Below are 25,170 nucleotides of genomic sequence, written 5' to 3'. Positions count from 1 at the left end.
TCACTTTATGTATTCATATATTAGCTACTTGCTATTTGGATCTTGCTATTTGGATAGAGTAAGCTAACAATGTCATGCTTTCTCTATAAGACGTTCAAGAGAATTTATAATTTGATTAAACCAAGAAAAAATGTGATATATGATGCTCATAGAGCTCCTCTTGCCAATTCATGTGTTTGAATATTTTAGAAAGGAGACATGAAATTTATGCCCAACTATCATGAGCCCATCATGTAGGGTTGAAAATGTTCTTCATCTCACCATACTTATAGGAGGCATCCCTTGTGGAGGATCAAAGACTTGAGAGTACTAGGTTGTTACATTTTGCAATGAGACTTGCTACTCTTCTTAAGTATGGGACCTTAAACAAGAGCTTCTTAAAAGTATCAAAGTCTTGATGCGTTAATGGTGTTCCTAAAAAAACAAAGAATGGGATCTTTTGATGCTAAGGTTCCAATTTAAGATGTAGCAAAGGGATGTACAAATCTCTACACAAGTTGAAATGTGTGTGTGTGTGTGTGTGTGTGTGTGTGTGTGTGTGTGTGTGTGTGTGTGTGTGTGTGTGTGACTACGAGAAATAGTGGGTATAGCCACGTTTCTAGCCTTGTAGAAATGAAAGGATTTAGAGATTTAAAAAAACATGTTTTGCAATTTTAAATGCGGTTGGTAATGTAACTACAGGTTTGCGGTTGGGGCTATGTTTAAACCATGATTATAAGTGCATTTTAACTTCCAAATTTAAAAAATCACCAAAAATTAGGAAAATTAATCATCCATTCTGTCCCATTTTTTGTTAAAAAGTTTAAGCACATCATTAAGAGCAAGAGCACATTATGTAAATAAAGATCTCATAACATTTAAGAGCATGGAAAGACATTACATTTAAATCCAAAATACTAAAAGTACATTTATGATATATACGATATATACAATAAAAGGAATCATATCCTTAGTAGCCATGTGTTACACAACAATAAAACTATCCTAGATTACCTTATTTGTCTTAATCCTCGTCGTCATTATCATCATCATGCTCCTCATTACATTATCATCGTAAGAAAGAAATTACATAGAGAACTATATTGTTATTAGAAAATATAAAAGAGAATACTAAAGAATATTAAATTCACCTCAATAGAAGTTTCCTTTTCAAGAAGACATTTCCATGTTCCTTTCTCATTACGTCTTCGATGATTGGTGAGCAATTAATTTGTGCTTTCTAGGGAAAAAAATCATGTTAAGCAATTATATACATAATATGAAGAGATGAGGTGAAAACAATGTAATAATACTTACAAATTTTGCATAAAAGTTGGCTTTCCCACCCAAAATGTAGTGTGAGGGACCCACCATACCAATTTGCACTGAGCTGCTACCTTTTGTTGTGTGCATGGCCTTGTGGGTCCTCTCTCTAAATAACATCTTTGCAATTCTCTACTCCTTGCTTGCATAATGGATAGGATAGAGGCCACCGTGCTTTACTCGTCAGTGTATTGCAAACCTCCTACTCGAGAGGGGCCAGCGTGCTTTACTCGTCAGTGTATTGTAGACCTCCTACTAGAGAGATGCAAAATTTTTCAATGATCTTTGGCATAACCTTCATCAAAGCACTTTCCTGTGGGATTTGGAAACTAGGGACAAGAAGTACATCTATTATGTACTACTTGTCCCTAGTCTTTTGCTTGGTCCACTCTATGTATGCATAGAGAGCTATATACATGCATAGAGCGCTCTATGCATGCATAAGGACCCCTATACATGCATAGAGATCATAGAGCATACAGCACTCTATCCATGCATAAGGTAGAGCCTTATGTAAATGCATGGATCTCCACGCATAAGGTAGGAGCCAAATGCATAGAACTCATTTGCATGAGAGAGTTATCATGCATGTGAAAAAAAAACACTCCCATAGCACTTGGGTGTGCAACATTAAAAAAAGAGTTTTAGGTTTAGAGCTTACCATTAGAGAATGGAGAGATGGCAAATGAAGACCTAACCAAAGAGAGTAATGACCTACAAGAATAAAAGAACAACATGTAACAAGAAAATGTTATTTGCATAATCTTCAAAGTGAGGCATATGCATAAGATAGGGCCCTTATGCAAATGCATAGAGTTCTATGCATTGCCATAAGGGCTCTACCTTATGCATGATCTCCATGGATAAGGTAAGAGCCCTTATGCAAATACTAGAGTTCTGAAAAATGAGATTTCTAATGCATTTGAAAAAAAAAATCCCACATATAAGAGCTCTCATGCTCTATGCATAATCTCTCATTATGCATAGCTTATGAGAGCTCATACATGGCTCTCATATGCATAAGAGATCTTATAAGAGCTCTCTTTTATGCATAGCTCATAAGAGCTCTCTTTTATGCATAGCTCATGCATTAAAGAGTTCTCTTTATACTCTATGTATGCAATATACTCTATGTATAATGAAAATAATAGAGCATTATACTCTACGCATAGAGTATAGAGAAGAGAGATCTCATGTGCATAAAGTATTGTGCAAACATGTGTGCATACCTAAACCCTAAACATAGAATGAAAAATAAATAAAACCATAAAACATATGGATTGGGTTTAGGATTGGAGCTAACCTCAAGAGCTCGCGAGTTGCCTAAAGAGAGCATGCCCTAAAGAGTCTTTACATTAACACAAAACCATCCACACAAAAAAAGACTATACACATAGTAAAACAATCACATTGATAGGAAAATAGCCATGTGTATAGGAGGAAAATATCCATGTCACGATTGGTTGCACCTTTATCACTACTTACACCACTCTCTCACTACTTTCTCTCACTATTGCATGGATACCTTTCACGACTATGCCTCCATTCTCTTTTTGTGTGTGTGTGTGTGTGTTGTGTGTGTGTGTGTGTGTGTGTGTGTGTGTGTGAGAGAGAGAGAGAGAGAGAGTATTAAAGATAATGTGTATAGCTCATTAAATTCCTTTGAGAGTGAGGCTCTTTGAGCTGACTTTACATGTTTATGACTCTAATGATTTTCAAATTGAACATGCTTTCCTAAAGAAGTTTATGATATGTAAAATTGTGCATGCTCCATAATTCAATTGTTAACAATTCTTAGAATAATATAAATAATTACTTTGAGTTGATCCTCAATCTTGAGTTTTGTATAATAACCAATGGCTCAAGCTTGTCTAAAATACTTTTGAAGTCATTACCAATAGTCACGATGGTAGCTTTTTCAAACACATAGCTTACACAAAAAGTTATGAACTTTTAGGTCATTAAACATTTTAGCCTACTCATTTATGTGTGCAAATTAATTTTTTCTTAGTAATTTCTAGTATATTTGAAGTAACATTTGTCTTAGCTTATTGCCATCCTTTGTGTAAATCCCATTTTAAAGGTTTTTTTCAATGTATATCTTTATATACACACTCTAAAAGAAAGAATTGGACAATCTTTGACATATTTAGAGTGTTACAATTTGTAGTGGTTGTATATTTTATCTATTGTTTGTGTTATAAGAACACAATGACGAGGTATTATCTTGTCAAAATACAAGGGAGCATTATGCTACACTAGAAAGGTCTCGTGTTGCAATATGCACACAACACTCACACCCCCTTATTTGCATGATTCATGCCCAGCTCTCTCTCTCTCTCTCTCTCTCTCTCTCTCTCTCTCTCTCTCTCTCTCTCTCTCTCTCACATGCTTGCACATACATACATAGACACATGCACGCACGCACACACACACACACACACACACTTCATTGAGTTTATGGCATTTGAATGTGGAAGAGGATGTACCACTTTTCCAAATGTCCATGATGGCCTCCTAGGCTATAGCGTAGTGGTATAATGGCACGCGCCACTCCTCGTGGCATCTATAATTCAGTACCCTCTCTTGTAAATATCGACAATTAGAAATAGTGCCGTAAAGTATATCTATTGATTTTCACATCTCCACATTAAATTCAAGAGAGGTTTAAAGATTGGATTTGTTGATTATCAAAGCAATTAAGAAAAGCACCTATTACTAAAAACAATCAAATTGATTTTGCATGCATTTTAGTTTAACCATAATGTGTAAATACTTTTGCGCTCTTACGACAATAAATTTGCAAAAAGAGAATGGATGTAGAGGGGGGCAAAGGCTCAAAAAGAAATGTTGGGTGGGGGAATATATTCAAAACATGAACCAAGCGGAGCTTTCACACTTTGACAACCATTGTTTTGAAGATGGAGGTGATGATGACATGGGTGGAAATTAGTTTTCTTTTTGTCAAAAATGTCCCGGCCCAAAGTGTTTCCAATTGTTGGCCATGAACAAGTGGGTAAAGTCCTTGGGAGTAGGTCCTTTTCACCATGGACACCCATTTTTTAATGAGAGAATCCGGCAAGTGGAATGAGATTTCACACAGTAGTACTACGATCCTAGGAGGTGGTGGGAATAGTTAGAGAGAGAGAGAGAGTGTTCAAAGTAGAGATGGAGGGTAGCCAAGAAAAGCTCCCTCCACCGAGCTCCCTCGGTGACCATCCCCTTGCAAGTGTGTCTAGCGTCTCTCTCTCTCTCTCTCTCTCTCTCTCTCTCTCTCTCTCTCTCTCCATAATATTGAACCTCCAACACCTCTCTCTTTTTATTCACATACAATGCTTGGTCAAGTACTTAAAATAGAGATTTATCTCCAAAATTTGGCAAAGTTGTAGCAAAATGATGTAATCACCGATTGTAAGGAGAAAATCTAAATTGACAATGTACCGAGGTGGTAAAGAGGTTATTTTCAAGGCTTTGGAGTTTCTATCAGACCTTACTAGAGGCACGTGGTAGACTTCAGAGGGCACGTGAAGATCTAGGGTGGTGGACTCCACGTGGAGGAAATGTTGTCGAGTGCGAAAGTGAAAGCGTATTGAAATTGGGGGCGTCTCTATAAATAAGCACAGGAGAGTCCAATATAATATAGGGCAAAAGTTGAAAGGTGGTCACACCGTGACAGCTCCAGAGGCCATTAAGGTACAGAAGCACGGGACAAAATGCAAAACTTAGAAGGAAAAAACAACTAGGGTTTAGGGTAATTAAGGTAATTAGGATCTGACGGCGTTAGTGACGGTCCCGTCAGAATCGGACGGAGGTCAGCGTCATGGCCGTCTGTGCGAGGGGATAGGGTAGCACGTGGTGTACTGTCTCCTCGCACCCTTCCCTGTATAGCCTAGGTTTTCCTTTTGCCCACTAGCCCCTTTGAGCTCCTGTTTGCTTGTATGACCAGTTAACTGCCAACCCTCCACATCCATCCCTTGCTGCTGATGTCCTCTCTTCTGCTTTCTTCCTTACTTTCTCTGCAGTATATATATTGCTAGATAGCTTAAGAATTCCGCCAGAAATGGCAATAATCGTTAGTTTAGTGTTGTAGCGCCAATATAAAATATTGCAGCACCTTAATGTAGTAGTAAGTAGCAAATATATGTTGCAGTAATATATTATCTTAGTAAGACGTAATAGCAAGAGCATGCATGTGTGTAGCTTGCCCACGGCTCACATTTTTGCTCTCTCTCTCTCACTCTCTCACACTCTCTCTCTCTCTCTCTCTCTCTCCACACACACACACACACACACACACACACATCCAGTCAATCCCTTTTAAATTGCCCACCCCTTGGTCGCTTCTTTCACCTTCAGCTTCCCTTTATACTCCTCATCTAGCCCCTTCCCAATTCAAACACTATATTAAACTTTATTTTATGCTTCCTGGGTAATCGTCTTGTCAATTAGACCCCAAAGGTATAGGTCTCCTCAGTTTCTGCTGCAGGGTCTTCTAATTATATTTAACTAGCTTTTGTCTATTCTTGTGTACATACTACACTCTGATAAAGATATGCATTGTTGGAGTTTAGTCCACTGCAGTAATCAAATCATCTGAGAGACAACTAATATTTTGGGGCTAGGTCATAGAGTAGCTTGCTTGTTTAATTGAAAATTAGTCCAAAGTACGTAGTGCTAATACTGGGTTGAGCTAAGTTTTAATTTGTTCAGCTTGATTTGACGTGTGTTATGTGTGTGCACAACAGGTTTCCGAATGTAACAACTTTGTGGGAGGTGCCACATTTCTACAACAAAATGTGCCATATTCTTTTGTTAGCACCAAGCGACTTCTCTTTCAACACTTGACAGTTCTTGGCCCAAGATCAACGGTCTCAATTGTGGGCAGGATTGGCTCTCTAATTGTAATCTAACAATGGGGTCTGCAATCACAAATAGTGAGAATGATAACTTTGCCTTCTTCCATAATCCGATTGCCTCTTGGGTGTCGTCTGCCTTGCCATGCATGCAAGCCAAGGGAAATGGAGACAATTGTCAAGCTCGAGAGCTTGCCGAGGTGTTGAGAGGGATCTTGGATGTGCAAACTCATGAATCTTGCCATCTGCATGATCATTTCCATGCAGCTCCGAGCACAGGTGAGAGCAGTGTTTTCTCCCCTCTTTCAGTGCTTGAGCATGAGTATGTAAATCATCCATCTATGTTGGAAACCAACCATGATGAAGACATACTGTTACAAGACCCATTCATTGATGCAGAGGCTGCATCAATGACTGCCAGTGAAGGGAGCAATTCTGAGCATATTCCCTCACTTTTTGACAATTTTGGAGCAATGCCAGCTTTTGGGTCCATGCTTGATAGGAGTATGGATGAGATCAGGAGCTGCAGCTACTCTACATGCAGCATGCAGTGTGATGATCAGCAGTTGGAACCATTAATGAATGAAATTGATGCAGCTAAGGAAGGAAGCATAGATGATTTGAATATTAAGGTTAGAGGAGGGGAATTATCTGGGGGATTAACTGTAATGGGAAATCCATGCATACTGCAAGGGGTAGATATTGCAGGGGCTAATGCGGTATGCTGTAGTGGGAGGGGATCCACAAGTGTTAGCGATTCAAATGCAAATGACGGCAATAATAAACCCACAAGCAATGGTAATTATGTCGGGGCCAAAGTGGGCGATGGCAGCAGTACATGCAGTGGCGGTTTTGGGGTCAAAGTGGTGCATGGTAACACGACATGCAATGGAGATAATTGTGCAGGCAAGCTGCTGAATTACGGGAATAACGAAGAGATTGCTGATTCTTATCGGGCGAGCATGAGGGAGGTGGTGTATGCTGCGGCGGCGCTGCAGCCGCTGGACTGGGAGAGCATAATGGAGGCGACCGCCGGCAGCCGCCCAAAACGCCGCAACGTTCGAATCTCCAAGGACCCCCAGAGTGTAAGTGCCCGCCGCCGCCGAGAGCGTATTGGCGACCGCATACGTGTCCTCCAACGGTTGGTCCCTGGTGGCACTAAGATGGACACCGCCTCCATGCTTGACGAGGCCATCCACTACCTCAAATTCCTCAAATCCCAAGTCCAAGCTCTAGAGTGGCTCGAGAGATCATCATCACCATCATCGCCATACTACTACCCCTATTTCACCACCCTTCCTCCAATCAAGCTTGATTTACCAATTTTTTAGAGGTGGTGCAGGAATATACTAAGTGGTGAGATGTGTTTTTTTTGGGCATGGTCCCATCATTTTGAAGGAGCCACTCGACGCCCTCAAAAAACCAACCCTATTGAACTTACATTAAGTAGCTTTCCACACCATGTCTTCTTCCCCAATGCCCCTCCTAACATAGGGCAATCACTTGTCCTCCTTGACCAGGCTCATGGCCCTCTCGTTCACTGCAAATACAACGCCTAGGCTCATGGCCACCTCTTGCTATCCCACAAATCGAACTCCTAGGTCTTGATGGGCTAGATTCATGGCCCTCTCGCTCCCCCACCTGTGAAATGGGCTAGTCTCATGCCCCCACATCTCAATAAAAAGCACATCATCATGTAATAATGGGGATTCACAATATGTAATTGTACATATTTTCTTTATGTCTTATGTCTTTTATTTATATTTAGGAGTCCCCTTCATTAAGTAGATCATGATTGTTTCAGTTTAGTAATATGTTTGAATATGTGAGTATTCATAACTCAGGTAATCATTGCTGCTAGCATGTAATTGGTGGCATAGTGCCATTAGTTTTGTTCCTTAAGTGGTGTAGAAGTAGCTCGTACATCTTTTAACGACACTATCAAACAAAGCTATGTGCACCAAAGCAAAACGTCTTCACAATGCTACAAGACCAACAACTCGGGGGGAGGGAGGAGTTCACTTAAAAATATGTAAGATAGCACATGAGTTCAACAAAAGGGTTTTTTTCTCTTGTGGTGTTACATAAAAGCTACATACATATTGAGGGTTTTAATTGAAATGGTGAAAGTTTTGGTACATAAGGTCTTGACGAGCTAGGTTCATGACCCTCTCGCTCCCCCACCACTGAAATGGGCTAGTCTTATGCCCCCACATCTCAATAAAAAGCACATCATGTAATAATGGGGATTCACAATATGGAATTGTACATATTTTCTTTATGTATATGTCTTTTATTTATATTAGGGAACCCCCTTCATTAAGTAGATCATGATTGTTTCACTTTAGTAATATGTTTGAATATGTGAGTATTCATAACTCAGGTAATCATTGTTGCTAACATCTAATTGGTGGCATAGTGCCATTGAGTTTTGTTCCTTAAGTGGTGTAGAAGTAGCTCCTACATCTTTTAACGATACTATCAAACGTCCTAACAATGCTAAAGACCAACAACTCGGGAGGGGGGGTTACCTAAAAATACGTAAGATAGTACATGAGTTCGACAGAAGCAATTTTTCTCTTGTGGTGTTACATAAAAATTACATACATATGGGGATTTTAATTGAAATGGTGAAAATTTTGGTACATAAGGTCTTGATGGCCTAGATTCATGGCCCTCTCTCGCCCCACCAGTGAAATGGGCTAGTCTCATTCCCCTACATCTCAATAAAAAGCACATCATCATGTAATAATGGGGGTTCATATTATGTAATTGTACATATTTTCTTTATGTCTCTGTCTTTTATTTATATTAGAGAGACCCCTTCATTAAGTAGATCATGATTATTTCACTTTAGTAATATGTTTAAATATGTGAGTATTCATAACTTAGGTAGTCATTATTACTAGCATCTAATTGGTGGCATAGTGTCATTGAGTTTTGTTCCTTAAGTGGTAAAGAAGTAGCTCGTACATCTTTTAACAACACTATCAAACAAAGCTATGTGCACCAAAGTACAACTTCATCACAATGATATAAGACCAACAAAGCATAAGTTGCATCATAAAGTACCACTAACTCCTACTCTTTTTCTCCTAGAAGCAAACCAAACAAAAATAATAATAAGTATTTTTTACATGCTAAAATATAATCACATGCTACCTAGAACATTTAGATTCAAAAATGCAATTTAGAATGTCAAGATCTAATAAACATTGCCACTCAATCTCTATTATTAATACTATAAAAAATTAAACTAACTCCATGAATTTTTTGAGTTTCCTTTTTGTGGGAAATAATGTGACTTGTCTTTTGTAAGGTTGAGAATACTCATACATATGGCAACATGTACTCTTTTCTCTTTCTTGTGTATGTGTAAGCAAGTTGTGTGCATTTTAGTGATAATAAAGCTTTGTGTTTTTTTTTGTGGTAATCGCCTTATGTTTTCATTATCATTGTCATTTTAGTGGGTGATTAGTAAATACATAGTGGTTCTCTATGTGTGTGAGCTCTCACTCTTCATTCATGATAGGTAAAGAGCTAAATCCGTGTCTTCCTTTGGGTTGGTATCAAATATTCCTTCCATGGGTACTCTTGATCATTTGTTGAGTGAGGGTATCTTTAGGAGTGGGTAATGTGTAATTGTCATCTTTGTGAGAACTTCTCATAGTTAAGTGGCACATCTTTATGATGGGCACTACTTCTTGTGGTTGAGCGGCACATTTTTTTTCAAGGAATATTCATTGCTTTGTGAGAATCCTTATCACTAGGCTAACGTGTGATTTTGTTAGCACATGGGAGAGAAAGAAAGAGCTTTCTTGTGAGCTATGTGACTTGGAGTTTGAGAGTTCCCTTATTCTTCATTCATAAGTTGCTATTGAGTGGTACTGAGGGAGGGCTTCAAATCTTTGTGTTATCTCATAAATCACTTTGATTAGTGGCACATCATTAGATAGAAAATATGCTTGCACGCATCATTTTTGGTGTTGTTAAACATTTCTATGTGGGAGAAGAGAGAGAGAGAGAGAGAGAGAGAGAGAGAGAGAGAGAGAGAGAGAGAGAGAGAGAGAGAGAGAGAGAGAGGGGGGGGGGGAGGGAGATTGCATTATCATTTTATGTGAGTAGAGGGGGTGTGAAACTCTACATTTCTATGTGAATAAGAGAGGGAGATACTCCTCTCTATTCGATTCCATCTAGGCGAAGGGAGCTCTCCCCTCACCCTATTGGCAACAAGGACCATTCTGGTGTGATAATGGAGTGAGGATAAACATACAACAAATGAATGAGCTAATGCACACACATTAAGAAGTTACGACTGTAGCTCTAAGGCAAGGCCTAATGAAACATTCGAATAGGCTGCTAAGGTAAGTAAGCTCTTAACTTGAACAAGCTCAGAAGACAACATTGGGTGGTAAAACAACCATCTTCTTTACACAATTTGATGACCTCAAGCACTTTTTCTTGAAGAGGTTTTGGAGGGATAAGACCATCACATGAAAGTGATGGAGAAGATGCAAAGATTGTCCTAAAAGAAGAGGCCCACTGAAGACTATGCATCAAAGTTTAGATCACACTAAATGAGATTAGATCAAGCCAATAAACCATAGCTTTGAGCCAATGAGATTGGATCACTGAGCCGAAAGACCATAGCTTTGAGCCAATGGTTTGTTGGAGGATTATGGACAACACTTCAGATACCAGTGGCCTTGTCAGACCTGGAAAGCCTCACATTTGAGTAAGTGGTAAAAGCAGCAACGAGAGTAGAAAAGAATTCTATGAAAAAGCAAGAAAGAGCCTAAGAAGAAGAAGAAGTTCCAAGAATGAAAGGAGAAGGAACATGAGTCTTCAATGTCGAAGTCTAGTGAACGCACTTCTCACTCTGACTTTAGTTTGAATTTGGATGCCCATGAAGAGCGAAAGCCTCAAAAGAAGAACGGCACAAATCGAACACTAGACATTCAAGAAGAACTGAAGGCCTCCCTAGCCAAGACGTTCATAGACATGCAAGAAAGAATGCTTTCGGACTGAGACCTGAAGTCTAGTGTACACGAAGTATAAGAACCATGGTCACACTAAGAAGGAGGGCCAACTCCCTTATGCTGAGTTGTGTGCCACCTACAGCAAAACCTACTAAAATAATAGGAATAAGAATCCCAAAATATTAGAGAGACATCAACGTCAACTAAACAACCACATGCCATTAATCAAGTAGCCATCATACCTCTAATACCAAGTGACAAAGATGTCCCCATGCTATCACAGGAGCAAGAAGATCAAACACAATTGGAAAACTGACTGGATCACCATCACAGGAAGGCAAAAGGACAGTCAAAGTGTTAATGGCAACCAAGGATAAGTTAAACCCAACGAGTTGACCTCTTCATGCAGAAGGATTAAACTACTTATTGTGGTGGAAGAAGTAAAGGATGATGAGGAAGAGTAGAATCTCCTAAGGGAAAACTCAAACTTGCTCTCATTATTTGAAGTGGACGTGGAATGAATCGTCTTGAGATATGATCCAAAAATCCTGACAGTATGGAAAAAACAACCAAAGAGAAGAATAAAAGGCATTGCAGGATGGCATGAGGAGCTATCAAAGTAGTACAAAACCATTCTTGCATTCAAACAATAGGAAGAAAATGTGAAAATGCAATGTTAAAGTGCAAGAAGATGCACTGACATAAATCCATTTGGGTGATGTTTAGGAGCCATGCATAGTCAGAGTCAATCCCAAACTAAGTTGACTTTCAAGGAAATTCTATAAAATTTGTTGACTTCATGTAAGGATGTGTTTTCATGGAGTTACACACGCATGAAAGAAATTGACCCAAGCATTTATTAGCACAAGATCAATTTGGAAGAAGATGCATGTAGAAAGTTACAATTTCTATTATGCAAAGTAGATATGGGATGAATCCGGTCTATGTGAAGCAGGTCAAGGAAGAAATATACAAGTTTCTAAAACGTCGATTCATCTATCCTCCTATGGAAAAAGAAAAATGGCTATCACCAATAGTCTTTGTCCCAAAAAATGAGATCTCAGTCTACATTGACTACAGAAAATCAATGCAGCTACCATTTGTTAGATATCTGTAACGCCGCTCTACGGGCGTTACCACGAGAGGGGATGGCCTCTGGCTTACCACCCAGCCATAGAGGAAGAATGAGGATTGCCCCTCATCCCCCAGGCTATATAGTGTGTGGCCTGCCGTCCACACTAGCCTGGCCGCCCATGACTCCGCATGGGCGTCCTCTCCCACTGAACCCCGGATATGGCCATCCGGTCTGCCGTCGGTCACAGGCATTACAGCCTACATGACATTACCCCCCCTTAAGAAGAGTTTTCGTCCTCGAAAACAAACTGGGGAAACCTTTTGGAAACTGCACTACGGCGTTCCCAGGTTGCTACCTCCTCATCCCTATCTGTCCATTTAACAAGTACCTCTTGGTACACTTTATGTCGGGTTTGTCTATCACGATACTGTAGAATCTTTTCAGGTTCATGTGGTATCTTTGGTGGCTCTATCAAGTCCACCAAAATCTCTGGAGAAACTGCGTTCTCTAACCCATGAACTGATTTCTTCAGTTTACTGACATGGAAGACAGGATGGACTTGAGAACTCTCCGGTAACTCAAGTTTATATGCTACGTCCCCAATCTTCTTAAGGATTTTAAAAGGACCACAATATCTCGGAGAAAGTTTATCACACTTTCCCGTTTTCATGGTTTCTGACTGCGCAGGAACCTTGAGGAATACAAAGTCACCTTCTGCAAAGGTCACCTTTCTTCGTCCTTTATCCGCATAAGTTTTAGCGCGATCCCGAGCGCTACGAATGCTCTCACGTGCGGCTCTGAGCATATCATTCATATCTTCAAGGAAATCCTTGACAGATTGAATCTTCTCCTTTTCTAGGCCTACAGCCATCGGAGATCTCGGCTGGAATCCATACATTAACATGAATGGTGTAAATCCAGTCGCTGAGTGTTTGGAGCTGTTATAGGCAAACTCCAATAAGGGCAAGTACTCTTCCCAATTAGATTGCTTCTTACTAACATAAGAACGCAACATATCCTCTAGAATTTGGTTAACTCTTTCAGGTTGACCATCAGACTCCGGATGATCTGCCGTACTCATACTCAGAGTAGTATCCAACTTTTTGAAGACTTCCCTCCAAAAATGACTGTTGAACTTTCTATCTCTATCCGACACTATATCTGCGGCGGCGGGGAGGCCATATAGCTTGTAGAGATGTTCAATAAAGAGTTTTGCCAACTCTGGCGTTTTTACAGTTTTCTTCGTGGCAATAAACTTTGCCATTTTAGTTAACCTGTCCACTACCACCCACACCGAGTCATTCCCTCGACTCGTCTTGGGTAAACCAGTAATGAAATCCATGGAAATGCTTTCCCATTTCCCTTGAGGAATCTCCAGCGGATGGAGTAGTCCTCCAACCTTAAGACGTTCATGTTTATTGACTTGGCACTTACTGCATTTCAGCACATAAGCCTGGACGTCCCTAAACAAACTAGGCCAATAAAACTGTCTTTTTACTAGTGCATAGGTCTTCTGAATCCCAGGATGACCCGCACTTGGACTATCATGACTTTCTTTAAGAATTTAGGCCCGAAAGTCACCAATAGTTGGTACACATATTCTACCCTTGTAGAGTAAGTACCCGTCGTCAATGGAGTAATTAGCATATTTCTCCCCCGACGAAGTTTATCACTCCCCTTTGAAGCCGTGGCAGTTAAAGGTGATGAAGGGCCTACGTCAGAACTCTCCGGTTCCAAACTATACCCAGAAGACACGGCTAGTCTCTCCGGACTAACTCTCGCTTCCCTTCTCGTTGCACCTTCGGCCAGTCTCTCCGGACTAGCAATACGTGCCAACGAGGGAGGTGGTCGCGTCTGTGAAGAAGTGCGTACGCGTACAGCGCGCCAGACCTCTGTAAAAGATGGATCGTGCTCACATAAACCACGTAGGGACTCCAAGAAATCATTCTTGAAGACTGTGAAACTAAGTTCATTTATCTGTGGCATGCGACTAAGTGCATCTGCCACCACGTTATACTTACCTTTCTGGTAACGTATCTGAAGGTCAAACTCCTGTAGAATCTCCGCCCACCGAGCTTTCTACCCTTCAGTTCATTTTGACTTGAAAGCCATTTCAGACTTTCATGGTCCGTCCGGACCTCAAAAGTGGCACCATATAAATAGTGTCTCCACTTTTTCAGTGCATGAATTATCGCTAGTAACTCTCACTCGTAAGCCGAGTAGTTACGCTGCGCACGATCTAACTTTTTACTTTCAAATGCAATTGGGCATCCCCTTTGCATTAGTACGGCCCCAATGGCCTCATTACTAGCATCTGTTTCCAAAACAAACGGCTCATTTGGATCGACAATTGTCAAAACAGGTGCAGCTGCTACGGTCACCTTGAGCTTGTCAAAGCTCTTCTGTTGGGCATCCCCCCAACTAATGTTTTTTGTTTTTGACCGTAACTGGTCAGTCTCAACGGGACTGCGATCTTCGCGTAGTCCTTCACATACTGTCGGTAGAACCCCGACATGCCAAGAAAAATCTGCACTTCCTCGAGATTCTTCGGCGCTGGCCATTTAAGAAGAGCCTCTACTTTTTCTGGCTCCATCCGCATACCATCGGCGGATATAATATGGCCAAGATAGTGAATTTTTGTTTCAAAAAATTCACATTTGCTCTTCTTCGCAAATAATTTGTGCTCTCGCAGCAACTCGAACACTAGACGCAAATGCTCTATGTGTTCTTTCTATGTCTTACTGTACACAAGAATATCATCTAGGAAAACTACTACGAATTTTCCCAGATATGGACGTAAAATACTGTCCATCAGTGTAATAAACGTCGCTGGAGCATTGGTTAGCCCAAATGGCATAACCAAAAACTCAAAATGCCCGAAACGGGTCCTAAATGCTATCTTCGCAACATCTTCTGCTTTTATTCTAACCTGATGATACCCAGATCTCAGGTCTATTTTTGTGAAGTATCTCGATCCATAGAGTTGATCAAACAACTCATCCATGCGTGGCATCGGATACTTGTTCTTAATCGTTATCTGATTAAGAGCCCTATAGTCTATGCACATCCGCATAAATCCGTCTTTCTTCTTTACCAGAAGAATAGGCGATGCCCACGGACTTGAACTAGGCCGAATAAAGCCTTTGTTCAAATATTCCGTTAATTGTTTTTCCACCTCCTGTGCCTCGGAGTGGCTTAATCTATAAGCAGGTTTGCTTATAGGTTTTGATCCTGGCATAACTTCGATGCCATGGTCTACTTCTCTAGATGGTGGTAAACCATCTGGTAAATCATCAGGAAAAACATCCTGAAATTCCTCTAATAAATTCGTTAAAGTATCTACGTACTTTTTCTTTAATGTCTCATTCACCTTGGATTTTTTCTTGTTTGAATCACATGCATGCCAAACAGGGTTTTCAAACAATGGGTCTCATCCAAGGTTATTTTGTTTTTCTTGTTTGTCTACGCAAACATCATTTATCGTTTCATCTACGGAAACAGAATTTAAAAGAGGATAACAAGCATATACCTCTGCTATCTGGTCTCTGCGGACCGCTGTACACAGCTCCATGGAGGAAATAAGTGGTGTGGCAGGGACAGTACGGTCGCCCTGCAGGGTGATGACTCTACCTCCGTGCTCAAAACATAGCGTATTATGTAAGTAATTCCGAGCTAGACTAGGGCCCAAGCCATACAGCCACTCCCTGCCTAGATATACGTCTGCTCTGGCTAAGTGCATGACTTGAAAGTCAAGCGGAGCCTCATAGTCCTGCATAGATAATGGGACCCCCAATACTACGGTATTCCATACCGTTGTCATATTCGTTGGCTAGGCCAACAGTATACTCATGATCACTCCGGGTCTCAGTCAATCCCAACTTCTTGACCAACGAGTAGTTCAAGAAGTTGTGGCTAGCTCCATCATCAATAAAAACTGTGACTCTACGGCCACCTATGGTACCATACATGCGCACCATGTCATGCGGACCTACAGTAGGCTGCCACATCGCTGGTGTCACTGAACAAGCGTGATGCTCATCACAATGACACACTGTCACCTCTCTGAACTCTGCGGAACTGAGAGGGAGTCTCTGCACTGTATGCAACTACCTAGAAGATTTACCATCTTTTTTGGGCTCGTGCCACTCGTGCTGGCTTTAGGCTTTGGACACTCAGCCTTCGTGTGTCCTACTTCATTGCAATTAAAGCAGCGATTTTCCTTTCGCGCTTTAATATATTGCTCTTTCTTTTGGTTTTCGGTGTCTCTTTTCTTTCTGGATGGTCGCGGTTTCTTAGACCAATGACCACCCTGTCCTTCCTGGTCCGTCCTATCCCCTTGTTTCTCACTGCGGAACCCTTTTCTTTTGAGGCCTGACCTCCTCTTTTCACTACCGTCGGCCCTGCTAGAACCACCACGCGCACTACGGCGCTTGATGTCATCGAATATTTGTGCATATTGAATTGCCTCTGCTAAGTCTTTAGGCTGTAGGGGTTCTACGTACTCAAGGTAATCATCTTTGAGGCCTCTCTTAAAGCCTCGCAATGTCTGGAATGCATCGATTCCCTTTAGCTTGAGTACTATCTCCCTGTAGTTTGAGATGTACTGAGTTAGGGATTTGTTCTCCATCGAGCACTTGTCCCATAACTCCCAGCTTCTCTCTACCTCATTAACAGGCAAAAATTCTTTTTGAAACATTGTTTCAAATTCCGTCCAAGTGGCAGGGCGAGTTGTCAAACTCATCCACCACTTGTACGCTTTGCCGGTTAAAGAGAGGCTAGCCTCTACGGGCTGTATACGGCTAGGCTGCTGTCGCAGCCCGTGAAAATCTGACCACTTCGCTAGAAACATATTGACTGAGTCCTTGTTTCTCTCCTTTTCCTCGCCACCAAAACTAGGCGGCTTTAAGTCTTTTAACAACGACGAAGCTGTCGCTACGGACGGCCCCGCAGGCGCATCAGCCTGTACTCCTGCAACCACTAGCGAGGCTACACTCACCCGTGCTGTAGGAGCTCGGCTACCACGAGGAGTCGGAGTACTAGCCGAGGCGGCTGTCAGTGCATCTAACCGTGTGGAGATGCTCTGTAGCATCGTGACTAAATTAGCCTGGACTTTACCCATAGTGTTCAATTTGGCATTAAGATATTTAAACACTCCACTAGAGAGTTCCGTCTCTGTCAAAACATCAGCAGGGTCCAATAGGTCATAGTCGTCGTCGTCATAATCCAAGAGGTCTTCCTCGGTCCCCTCGACGACGTCAGTATTCATGTCCTCTGGCTCATCGGCCAGAAAGGGGTCATCAGCCAATGCGGTCGCTGCGGGCTCGCTGGGTCCTAAGACGGGGTCAATAGACGAGGAGGGCACTGGCGGATCACGAGTGATCGATAAGCGCGCTCCAGACCGAACAACAGTCGGGCGTGTACGGCCTGACAATTCGGTCGGGGTCAAACCCGCGACGACTGAGGACAAGAGACTGGAAAAACCTAGAGAAGTAGAAGGCGGTGGGGACACACTACGCCTAGCAGACATTTTTAATTCTTGCAAAAAATAATGCGAGAACTCAGAAATTACTAAAAAAAAACGCTAATAAAAATGAGCAGTGGTGGAGAAAGAATAATAGTCACCCCCCTTTACGGTCGCCTGTCGAATTGTTATGCGTTGCGGGCCTCTACAAGGATGCTTCCAGGATGCTCCGATCCACGAGAAAAATGCCTGCAACTCATAACAAGAATTTAAATGATCGAGAGGTGCCATGCCGGGATTATTTCTTGCGAGAGGTGCCTTGCCGAGAGAGAGGGTTTCCTTGAATTTTCTCATTTTTAATTTCATAAAAAGGAATAATGAAAATTAATTTATTTTTTTTAAAATAAATGATTCTCTTTTTTTTTTCTCTCTGGCCGTTTTTTGGTGGCCGCCTGCTGGTTGCTGGCCGTCTGTCCGCCGGCTGTTTAGTGGCCGACGCCGCCGCCTGCTGGCCGTTGGGCCGCCGCCGCCCCGCTGGCCGGCCTCGCTGGTGGCTGGCCGCCGCCGGCCTGGCTGGCTGGGTCACATAGGCACACGTCTGACGGATTGTCCCCGCAAGGTCAGGTTGAAGACGGCGCTGGCGAACGAGGCGCCGCTGTACCCGCGATAATGTGTGTACCCGTCGTCGCGGCTACGCAGGTAGCGTGGGGCTGGCTGGTCTTCGCCCCCCCACCCCTACGCACATTATTGCGTTTTAGCCATCATTTCAGCTACGTGTTTTCGCCGCCCCACCCCCACACACAGCGTGTGTTTCCCAGGCTTGCACCCCCCCCTTCCACACAAATTGAACAATTTGTTCGCAAGCCATTCAACGCAGAATTTTTCGCAGCCATTCAACGCAGAAAACAAAAAAAAAACAAACAAAAATTTTGCTTACGTGCGATGCTGCTTCCTGTGTGTGACGGGGAGAGAGAGTGAGAGAGAGAGAGAGAAAGAGTTCTTCCCTTCAAAACGTGTGTTTTTGCCTCCCTCCACACACTTCCTTGTGGAGATAAGGGTGAGAAGATTGTGGATGAAAACCATCGAGTGGGCTCCGGTCCCCCGTTCGCGTGCGGACTCTCACGATCCCCTCGAACCACGCTCTGATACCAGTGTTAGATATCCATAACGCCGCTACGGGCGTTACCACGAGGGGACGGCCTCTGGCTCACCACCCAGCCATAGAGGAAGAATGAGGATTGCCCCTCATCCCCCAGGCTATATAGTGTGTGGCCTGCCGTCCACACTAGCCTGGCCGTCCATGACTCCGCATGGGCGTCCTCTCCCACTGAACCCCGGATATGGCCATCCGGTCTGCCGTCGGTCATCACAGGCATTACAGCCTACATGACACCATTATTGGTCCATTGTCTATTCCTTATGAATTTCTTGCTATATGCAATGGTGGGAAGGAAATGAGATATACTCATTTCCACATGGATTCAGTGGGTATAATAGGTATAATCAAGTCTGGATAGCCACAAAGAGGACAAAGAAAAAATAGCCTTTTGATAGAGTGAGTAGAATTTGCTTCAAATGTGATGACATTTGGGCTAAACAATGCACCAACCACATTCCAAAGGATGGTTCATGAAATTTTCTACGAGTATTTGATCACCTTCATGAGGATCTTTGTGGATGATTTTAGTGCACTTGGAAAAAAGGAAGACCACCCTCATGAAGGAATACCACCTTCGTGAGGGTCTTTGTGGATGATTTTAGTGCACCTGAAAAAAAGGTAGACCACCTTCATCACCTAATGCTATGCCTAGAGAAATTCTTAGAGACTAGGCTCAGTTTGAATCCAGCTAAGTGTGCTTTTACAATCACTAGTGGATCTCTGCTGGGATCCTTTTGTTAACACATAGTGCCGGCAAAAGGATTGGCTGAGAATCCAGCCAAGATAGAAGTCATTAGAAAGCTGCAAGCACCCAAAAAATGCCACAAAATTAGCTAGATTTCCTAGAGTAGAGATCAAGTGGCATAGTAGATTCTTAAGGTTTTTGGGGCTAATGTGGCTAAACCCTTGTATTTTTTTATTGCAAAGGACACAGGGCATGTTTAGTCTCTGAAGGATGTTAGAAAGCGTTCTCAAATCTAAAGAAAATTTTGGTCTCTACACCCATCTTCGATAGCCCAAGTTTGATAATATTCCATGTCTTTTTAGATGCTTCAGATGTAGCGATAGGAAGTGCCCTAATGAAGGAGGCACAAGAAGGATGGTTCTGACCAATATACAATGCACAAGAAGGATGGTTCTGACCAATATACAATGCACAAGAAGAAGGCTATCCAAAGCAGAAGGAATTACTCTACCAAAGTAGAAGGCTATCTAAAGCAAAAGGAATTACTCTACCACAAAAAAATAATGATCTACTCCATTAAAAAATATAGGCATTATTGTTGGGGAATGTTTTTTATTTCTATGTGGATCACAGGCACTCCTATATTTTATAAATAAGCCAAACCTCAAAGAAAAGCTAGCAAGGTGAATTTTATTTCTACAAGAGTTTAACTTAACCTTCACCCCGTGTAACCATCATGCAATAGAAAATTTACTATCTAGAATGGAGTCGGAGAGAAGCTAAAATGGGGGTGGAATATGAGCTTTCAGATTCACGACTATTTGTAGTGGATGGTGAAAAACAAAACTGGTATGAAGAGATGTTGCCTGATCTATCCGTCCCAAATTACGTTTCAAGGGACCAAAAGAAAAAGTTGACCCTCCAAAGTCATGGTGATAGCTAGACAACTTTATAAGATGGGCATTGATTAAATACTAAGAAGATGTGTCCTAGAGCATGAGCGGCAAGTTGTGTTGGTAGAAGAAGGTAGATGAGATTTTCTAGGAGAAAGAACAAGTAGAAAAGTGTTCAACACAAGACTATGGTGGTGGCCAATAAAAATTAAGGATGCTCACACCTTTGCAAAAATATTAGGACATGTGTTAAAAGGATAGGACAACCAAATTCTTCAAACAAGATGCCATACAATTCGGTAATTCTCTTGAGCTATTCTAGAAATGAGAACTAGGTTTTTTGGGTCCAATCAAATGAGCAACCAAAAGGATAGGTACCACATATATCTTGGTGGAAAAAAAAACTATTACACCGAATGGGTAGATGCAAAGGTGATGAAAGAGTGCAAGGCATCATCTAGCTAAATTTATGTATGAAGAGTACATGACAATATTCGGATGTCTGATCAAACTTATAAGTGACCAAGAGACTCATTTTTCAAATGAGGTGATCAAGAAGATGACAGAACAACACATGGTAATACACAAGAAGTCAACAATGTACTACCCACAAGCCAATGGTCAAGCAAAGTCCACTAATTAGATCTTAAAGGAAATTTTGGTCCAGATTGTGAATGAAAATTAGATAGATTGGGACATGAAGTTACACTCTGCATTATTGGCATTCAGAACAACTTACAAGAACACCATAGGATTGACACCCTTCACTATAGTGTATGGGTTGGAGGCAGTAGGTGGTGCCAATGGAATTCTTAGTGCTGCCAAGTCTTAATATTTCTATAGTAGAGAGGCTGAATTTAGAAGAATCTGAGATTCAGCATAGAATCAAACATTTCCTGAAGTTGGATAAAGGGAGATTGTTTGGTGCATGGATAATCGAATTGGTTCAAAAGAGAACAAAGCTTTAGGTGGATAAAAACTCTAAGTTCAAGATCTTTAAAGCAGGTGATGTGGTCAACTCGAAGATGGGAACATAGCTGGAAAAGATTAAGATGAGATGGGCAGGTTCATAATTTTTTTAAAGAAGCTAGGAACAATAACATTTGAGTTAGCAAGTCTTGATGATAAAAGACCACTGAAACCAGTGGAATGGGTATCTGATGAAGCCAAATTACAATAAGATTTTATGTCATATAACTAGAAGCACACACTAGATTAGGAAGAAGAAAAAGTGGATCCAAAAGGAAATGAAGTGTGCTTGTGCATGGTGTCAACATACAAAGTAGAAGAAAAGACAGGTAGCAATTAAACCATAGTATACCAATAAAACAAAAATAATACCCCTAGCTAGGCCGCATGGAAAAAGGGTCACATCTTTCTACACCCGCACCCCATCATTATATCTTTCATTGTCTGTGCATTCAAACACTAAGGAGATGAGTCAATGTAGGACGTTGAGAAAACATGGAGGAGTCGAGCATTCATGGCCATACTATCTAGAAACATGCATCACGTGTGCCAATGGACTATTACACGCCCAAAACCCGAATTGTTATTACAGGTATATATTTATCATATTTTTAATGCATAATAATCGTAGGAAAATATGCTTTATTAACTGTGTGTTGAAACCAGCTTAATAAATGGTTGTACGAATGTGCACAAGGTTATTATATGTGAAAGTGTGCACAAGGTTATTTTATGAGTTATTTTTGTTGGCCACATGCCAAATGTTTGTATAAATTATTTATGCATACTTGTGCATGGCATTGCTATATTCCTAGCAAATATGTTAGAACAGTTTTGATTATTTACACTTAGTGTGTGAACAAGCTCTATTGATTGAGATATTTTTGTAAAAGTGAAAAAGCAAGCCCAATTTTTTATACACAACTATTAATAGTTCCTTGGGCTATATGTTGAATACAATTCTCAAAATACTCATGTCGTGGAAGTGGAGCTACACGCATGAGGGGGGAGACTGCACCCAATTTAGTGTCTTGATGGTAATGTTCTATTTCTCTTGTTTTATGCTAGATGCTATGCTCTATCATATCAATTTGGTTCAAGTCTATGTTTTAATCTTTGATGTATTTGTGAGTTTTTAATTATTTCTTCAAGAAGTACATGAGGTCCAATGAGAGAGTGGTATTAGAGCTATGGGTACTTGTACTTGAAGAAAAGAAAATGAGAATAAGATATTTACAAAAATCAAGGTTTAGAGAAAGGAGGTATGTTTTGAATTTTAATAAAGCTTTGAAATTTTTATATGTTACATGCACGAGAGGAAGGACACTTTGCAGCACTGCAAGAGAAGAGTACTAGTTTGATTTTAAAGCAAAGAGTTGAGTTTGATTTTTAAGGTAAAATTTTAAGTTTGGATACCTTAGTTTAAAGGAAAAAAATTAAGTTTGGATACGTGAGTTTAAAGAAAGACTTTTTTTTTTTCCAATGGACAAACTATTTACTCACCAACCTCTACAAAACCTTTTTTCAATTTTCAAAAACCACCTTTGTGGGAAAAACCATCTTCTCCTACTCTTCATCTTCTCCAAAGCAGGTTTCACAGATCTGAAGAGAAAGAGGAGGAAAGGCATCAAGAATTCCTTTTACTTTATCTCCACCTCTTAATCAGAGGGGCAAGTAGCGTTTGCGAGAGGGCGGCTTGTTTTCTCTTTTTGTTTTTTCTCACAGTTTTCACTTCGCAGCTCTAAAGAAACTTTTTTTTTTTTACACTAAGAATCCGGCTGTTAAACTTTGTATTTTCTTCTTTTTTTCCCCAATTACACCGCTGCCCTATTCACTTTATCTCTCCTCAATTTTCATGGCCTTCTCTTTTTCTCTCTCTATTACGACTGATCTCCACCCTGTGCACTGGTCGATTTTAAGGCCAAGCTATATAAATCTTATTAAGCTTTTCCCTTTTTCAAGCCTCAAAACCTTACTACAAAAGCATTAATAACAAAATCTTAAATGTTAAAAGTTTTATTATTATTATTATTATTATTATTCTCTCTCTCCCTCTTCAGCTTGCATATGGCAATTCTTCTTTATTATTGTTTTAATTCTTCTCTTTTCTTGAGCTGGCCACCGTGTTCCCCTTTTCCCTCTTTCCACAAAGATTTAAGATTTAATCACTAAAGCTTTGTAATAAAGCCTTATATTATAAGTACACTTATAATATAAGCCTATATAGTAAAGCTTATAAGTTTTATATAGTTTACTTTTTCTTAATAATTTGGGACAACTAAAGACTTTGGTAAAATCAAGCAAGTTTTCTTCATCCCCCCACCCTCTAACACTCTCATACTCCTAGATTTTGGGTCTTTAATAATTTATATTCTTGTGTCAATCATCACTGGCTTCAAAGATTACGTTTTCATCGACTTAAAGCGGCACGACAAGCTTCTTTCCAACAAACAACAATTAGATAAGTTTGTTACTTTTGTAATTTTTTAAAATTACCGTTCTCAAATTATTTTGCAAAACAGAGCTACTAAAATTCGATGACAAAGAAGAAGACTTCTACTACGACGAGTACTCCGACTCTTGAGGTAACATATTCGCTTCATTTCATTATTTTTACATTAAATTTTATTTAAGACTTTTTGTAAATTTCAAGGAGAGATTTTATGCATCAAAAGTAGAACTTCTTGGAGGAACTGGCCCTTTCGTCTTGAACTATATTTTATGAATTTTTCACTATGTATTAGTCTTGTGGTATGGGACACAAGATTAATTCTGTGTGAACGATTCCGATGCATACTTATTTCTAGATTTATGTGGGATAATTTTTGGTGGTAAGGAGCACTTTGAAAATGCCAATGATGACAATAAATTTGAAGATGAGAGGGAGCTTCCTTTTGATCCGCATGGGTGAAAGAAGGGAATTATTGATTATGATAATGGATTTCCCCTATGTATGTGTGCTCATGATGAAAAATACTATGTGGCTACTTTGTGCAATTTATCTAGCGATGCCTATGTTGGATGCAAAGATGCATGTACATTGAGGCTCAAGGCATGAATTAATAGAAGAGTAGCACATACTTTGGTTGATAGTGGGAGTACACATAGCTTGAGAGGGAGAGAGACGAGACAAGAGACACCACATACGCTCCACAAGAATGAATTCTTTGTCATCCCTATGAGTTCTCTTGCCAAAACGGATACCTGCACTAGTGGTAACATATGCGTATCCCCACTATGAGTGCATCCACATCAAATGAATAACAAGATCTACCACTAGCCTGACATGACCTCATGTGAGAGGGCCTATGCCGCAACCCATCTTCAGGACTAGACGACCTCTCGGAACACATAGCAAACTCAAAATCTAGTGTGCCCCTAGCACCTTGAAGTGGTGCACTCGTAGATGAGAGGCCATGAGTCCACTGCACCTCTAACATGTAGTGGGTCCACATGTCATCGCTACTCACACACGATGCATCTCAAATAGGGAAAGGCTCTCGGCCATGAATATGGGCGGTGTGGCTCCACTACTGTGACATGCAAACACCAACATAGAAGTATGAAGCTACACAAGAGTAGACACTTCATGTAGTAACACTAAAATCTATTCTAATAGAAACCATTTTCAATAATAGAATGAAGTGGATGTACGTACCGGCATGTCCTCCCCATAATGTTTAACAAAGCCATACTATTTCTTGTCAAACACCACCATTCTTCTCATCACGTGGAGGTCCTGGACTTTGATGTACCTCTCGATCCATGTCAAGCAAGGGCATGGCAACGTAGCA

At 40.8% G+C, this 25,170-nt stretch overlaps 1 protein-coding gene across 1 annotated transcript; it reads left to right on the top strand.

The window, feature by feature from the left end:
* The first annotated feature begins 5,213 nt into the window (after window positions 1-5,213).
* On the top strand, window positions 5,214-7,897 carry LOC147628516 (uncharacterized). The gene is made up of 2 exons (XM_086814182.1): window positions 5,214-5,760; window positions 6,048-7,897. The coding sequence occupies exon 2, from the start codon at window positions 6,215-6,217 to the stop codon at window positions 7,484-7,486; it is 1,272 nt and encodes a 423-aa protein (XP_086670308.1). The 5' UTR covers window positions 5,214-5,760; window positions 6,048-6,214; the 3' UTR covers window positions 7,487-7,897.
* The last annotated feature ends 17,273 nt before the right edge of the window (window positions 7,898-25,170 follow it).

This window comes from Cibotium barometz, chromosome 19, assembly GCF_041138505.1.
Source record: "Cibotium barometz isolate CiBa-2024 chromosome 19, ASM4113850v1, whole genome shotgun sequence".
NCBI lineage: Eukaryota > Viridiplantae > Streptophyta > Polypodiopsida > Cyatheales > Cibotiaceae > Cibotium > Cibotium barometz.
The sequence above is the reverse complement of the archived record's forward strand: the minus strand, read 5'-3'. Positions and strand labels throughout refer to the sequence as shown.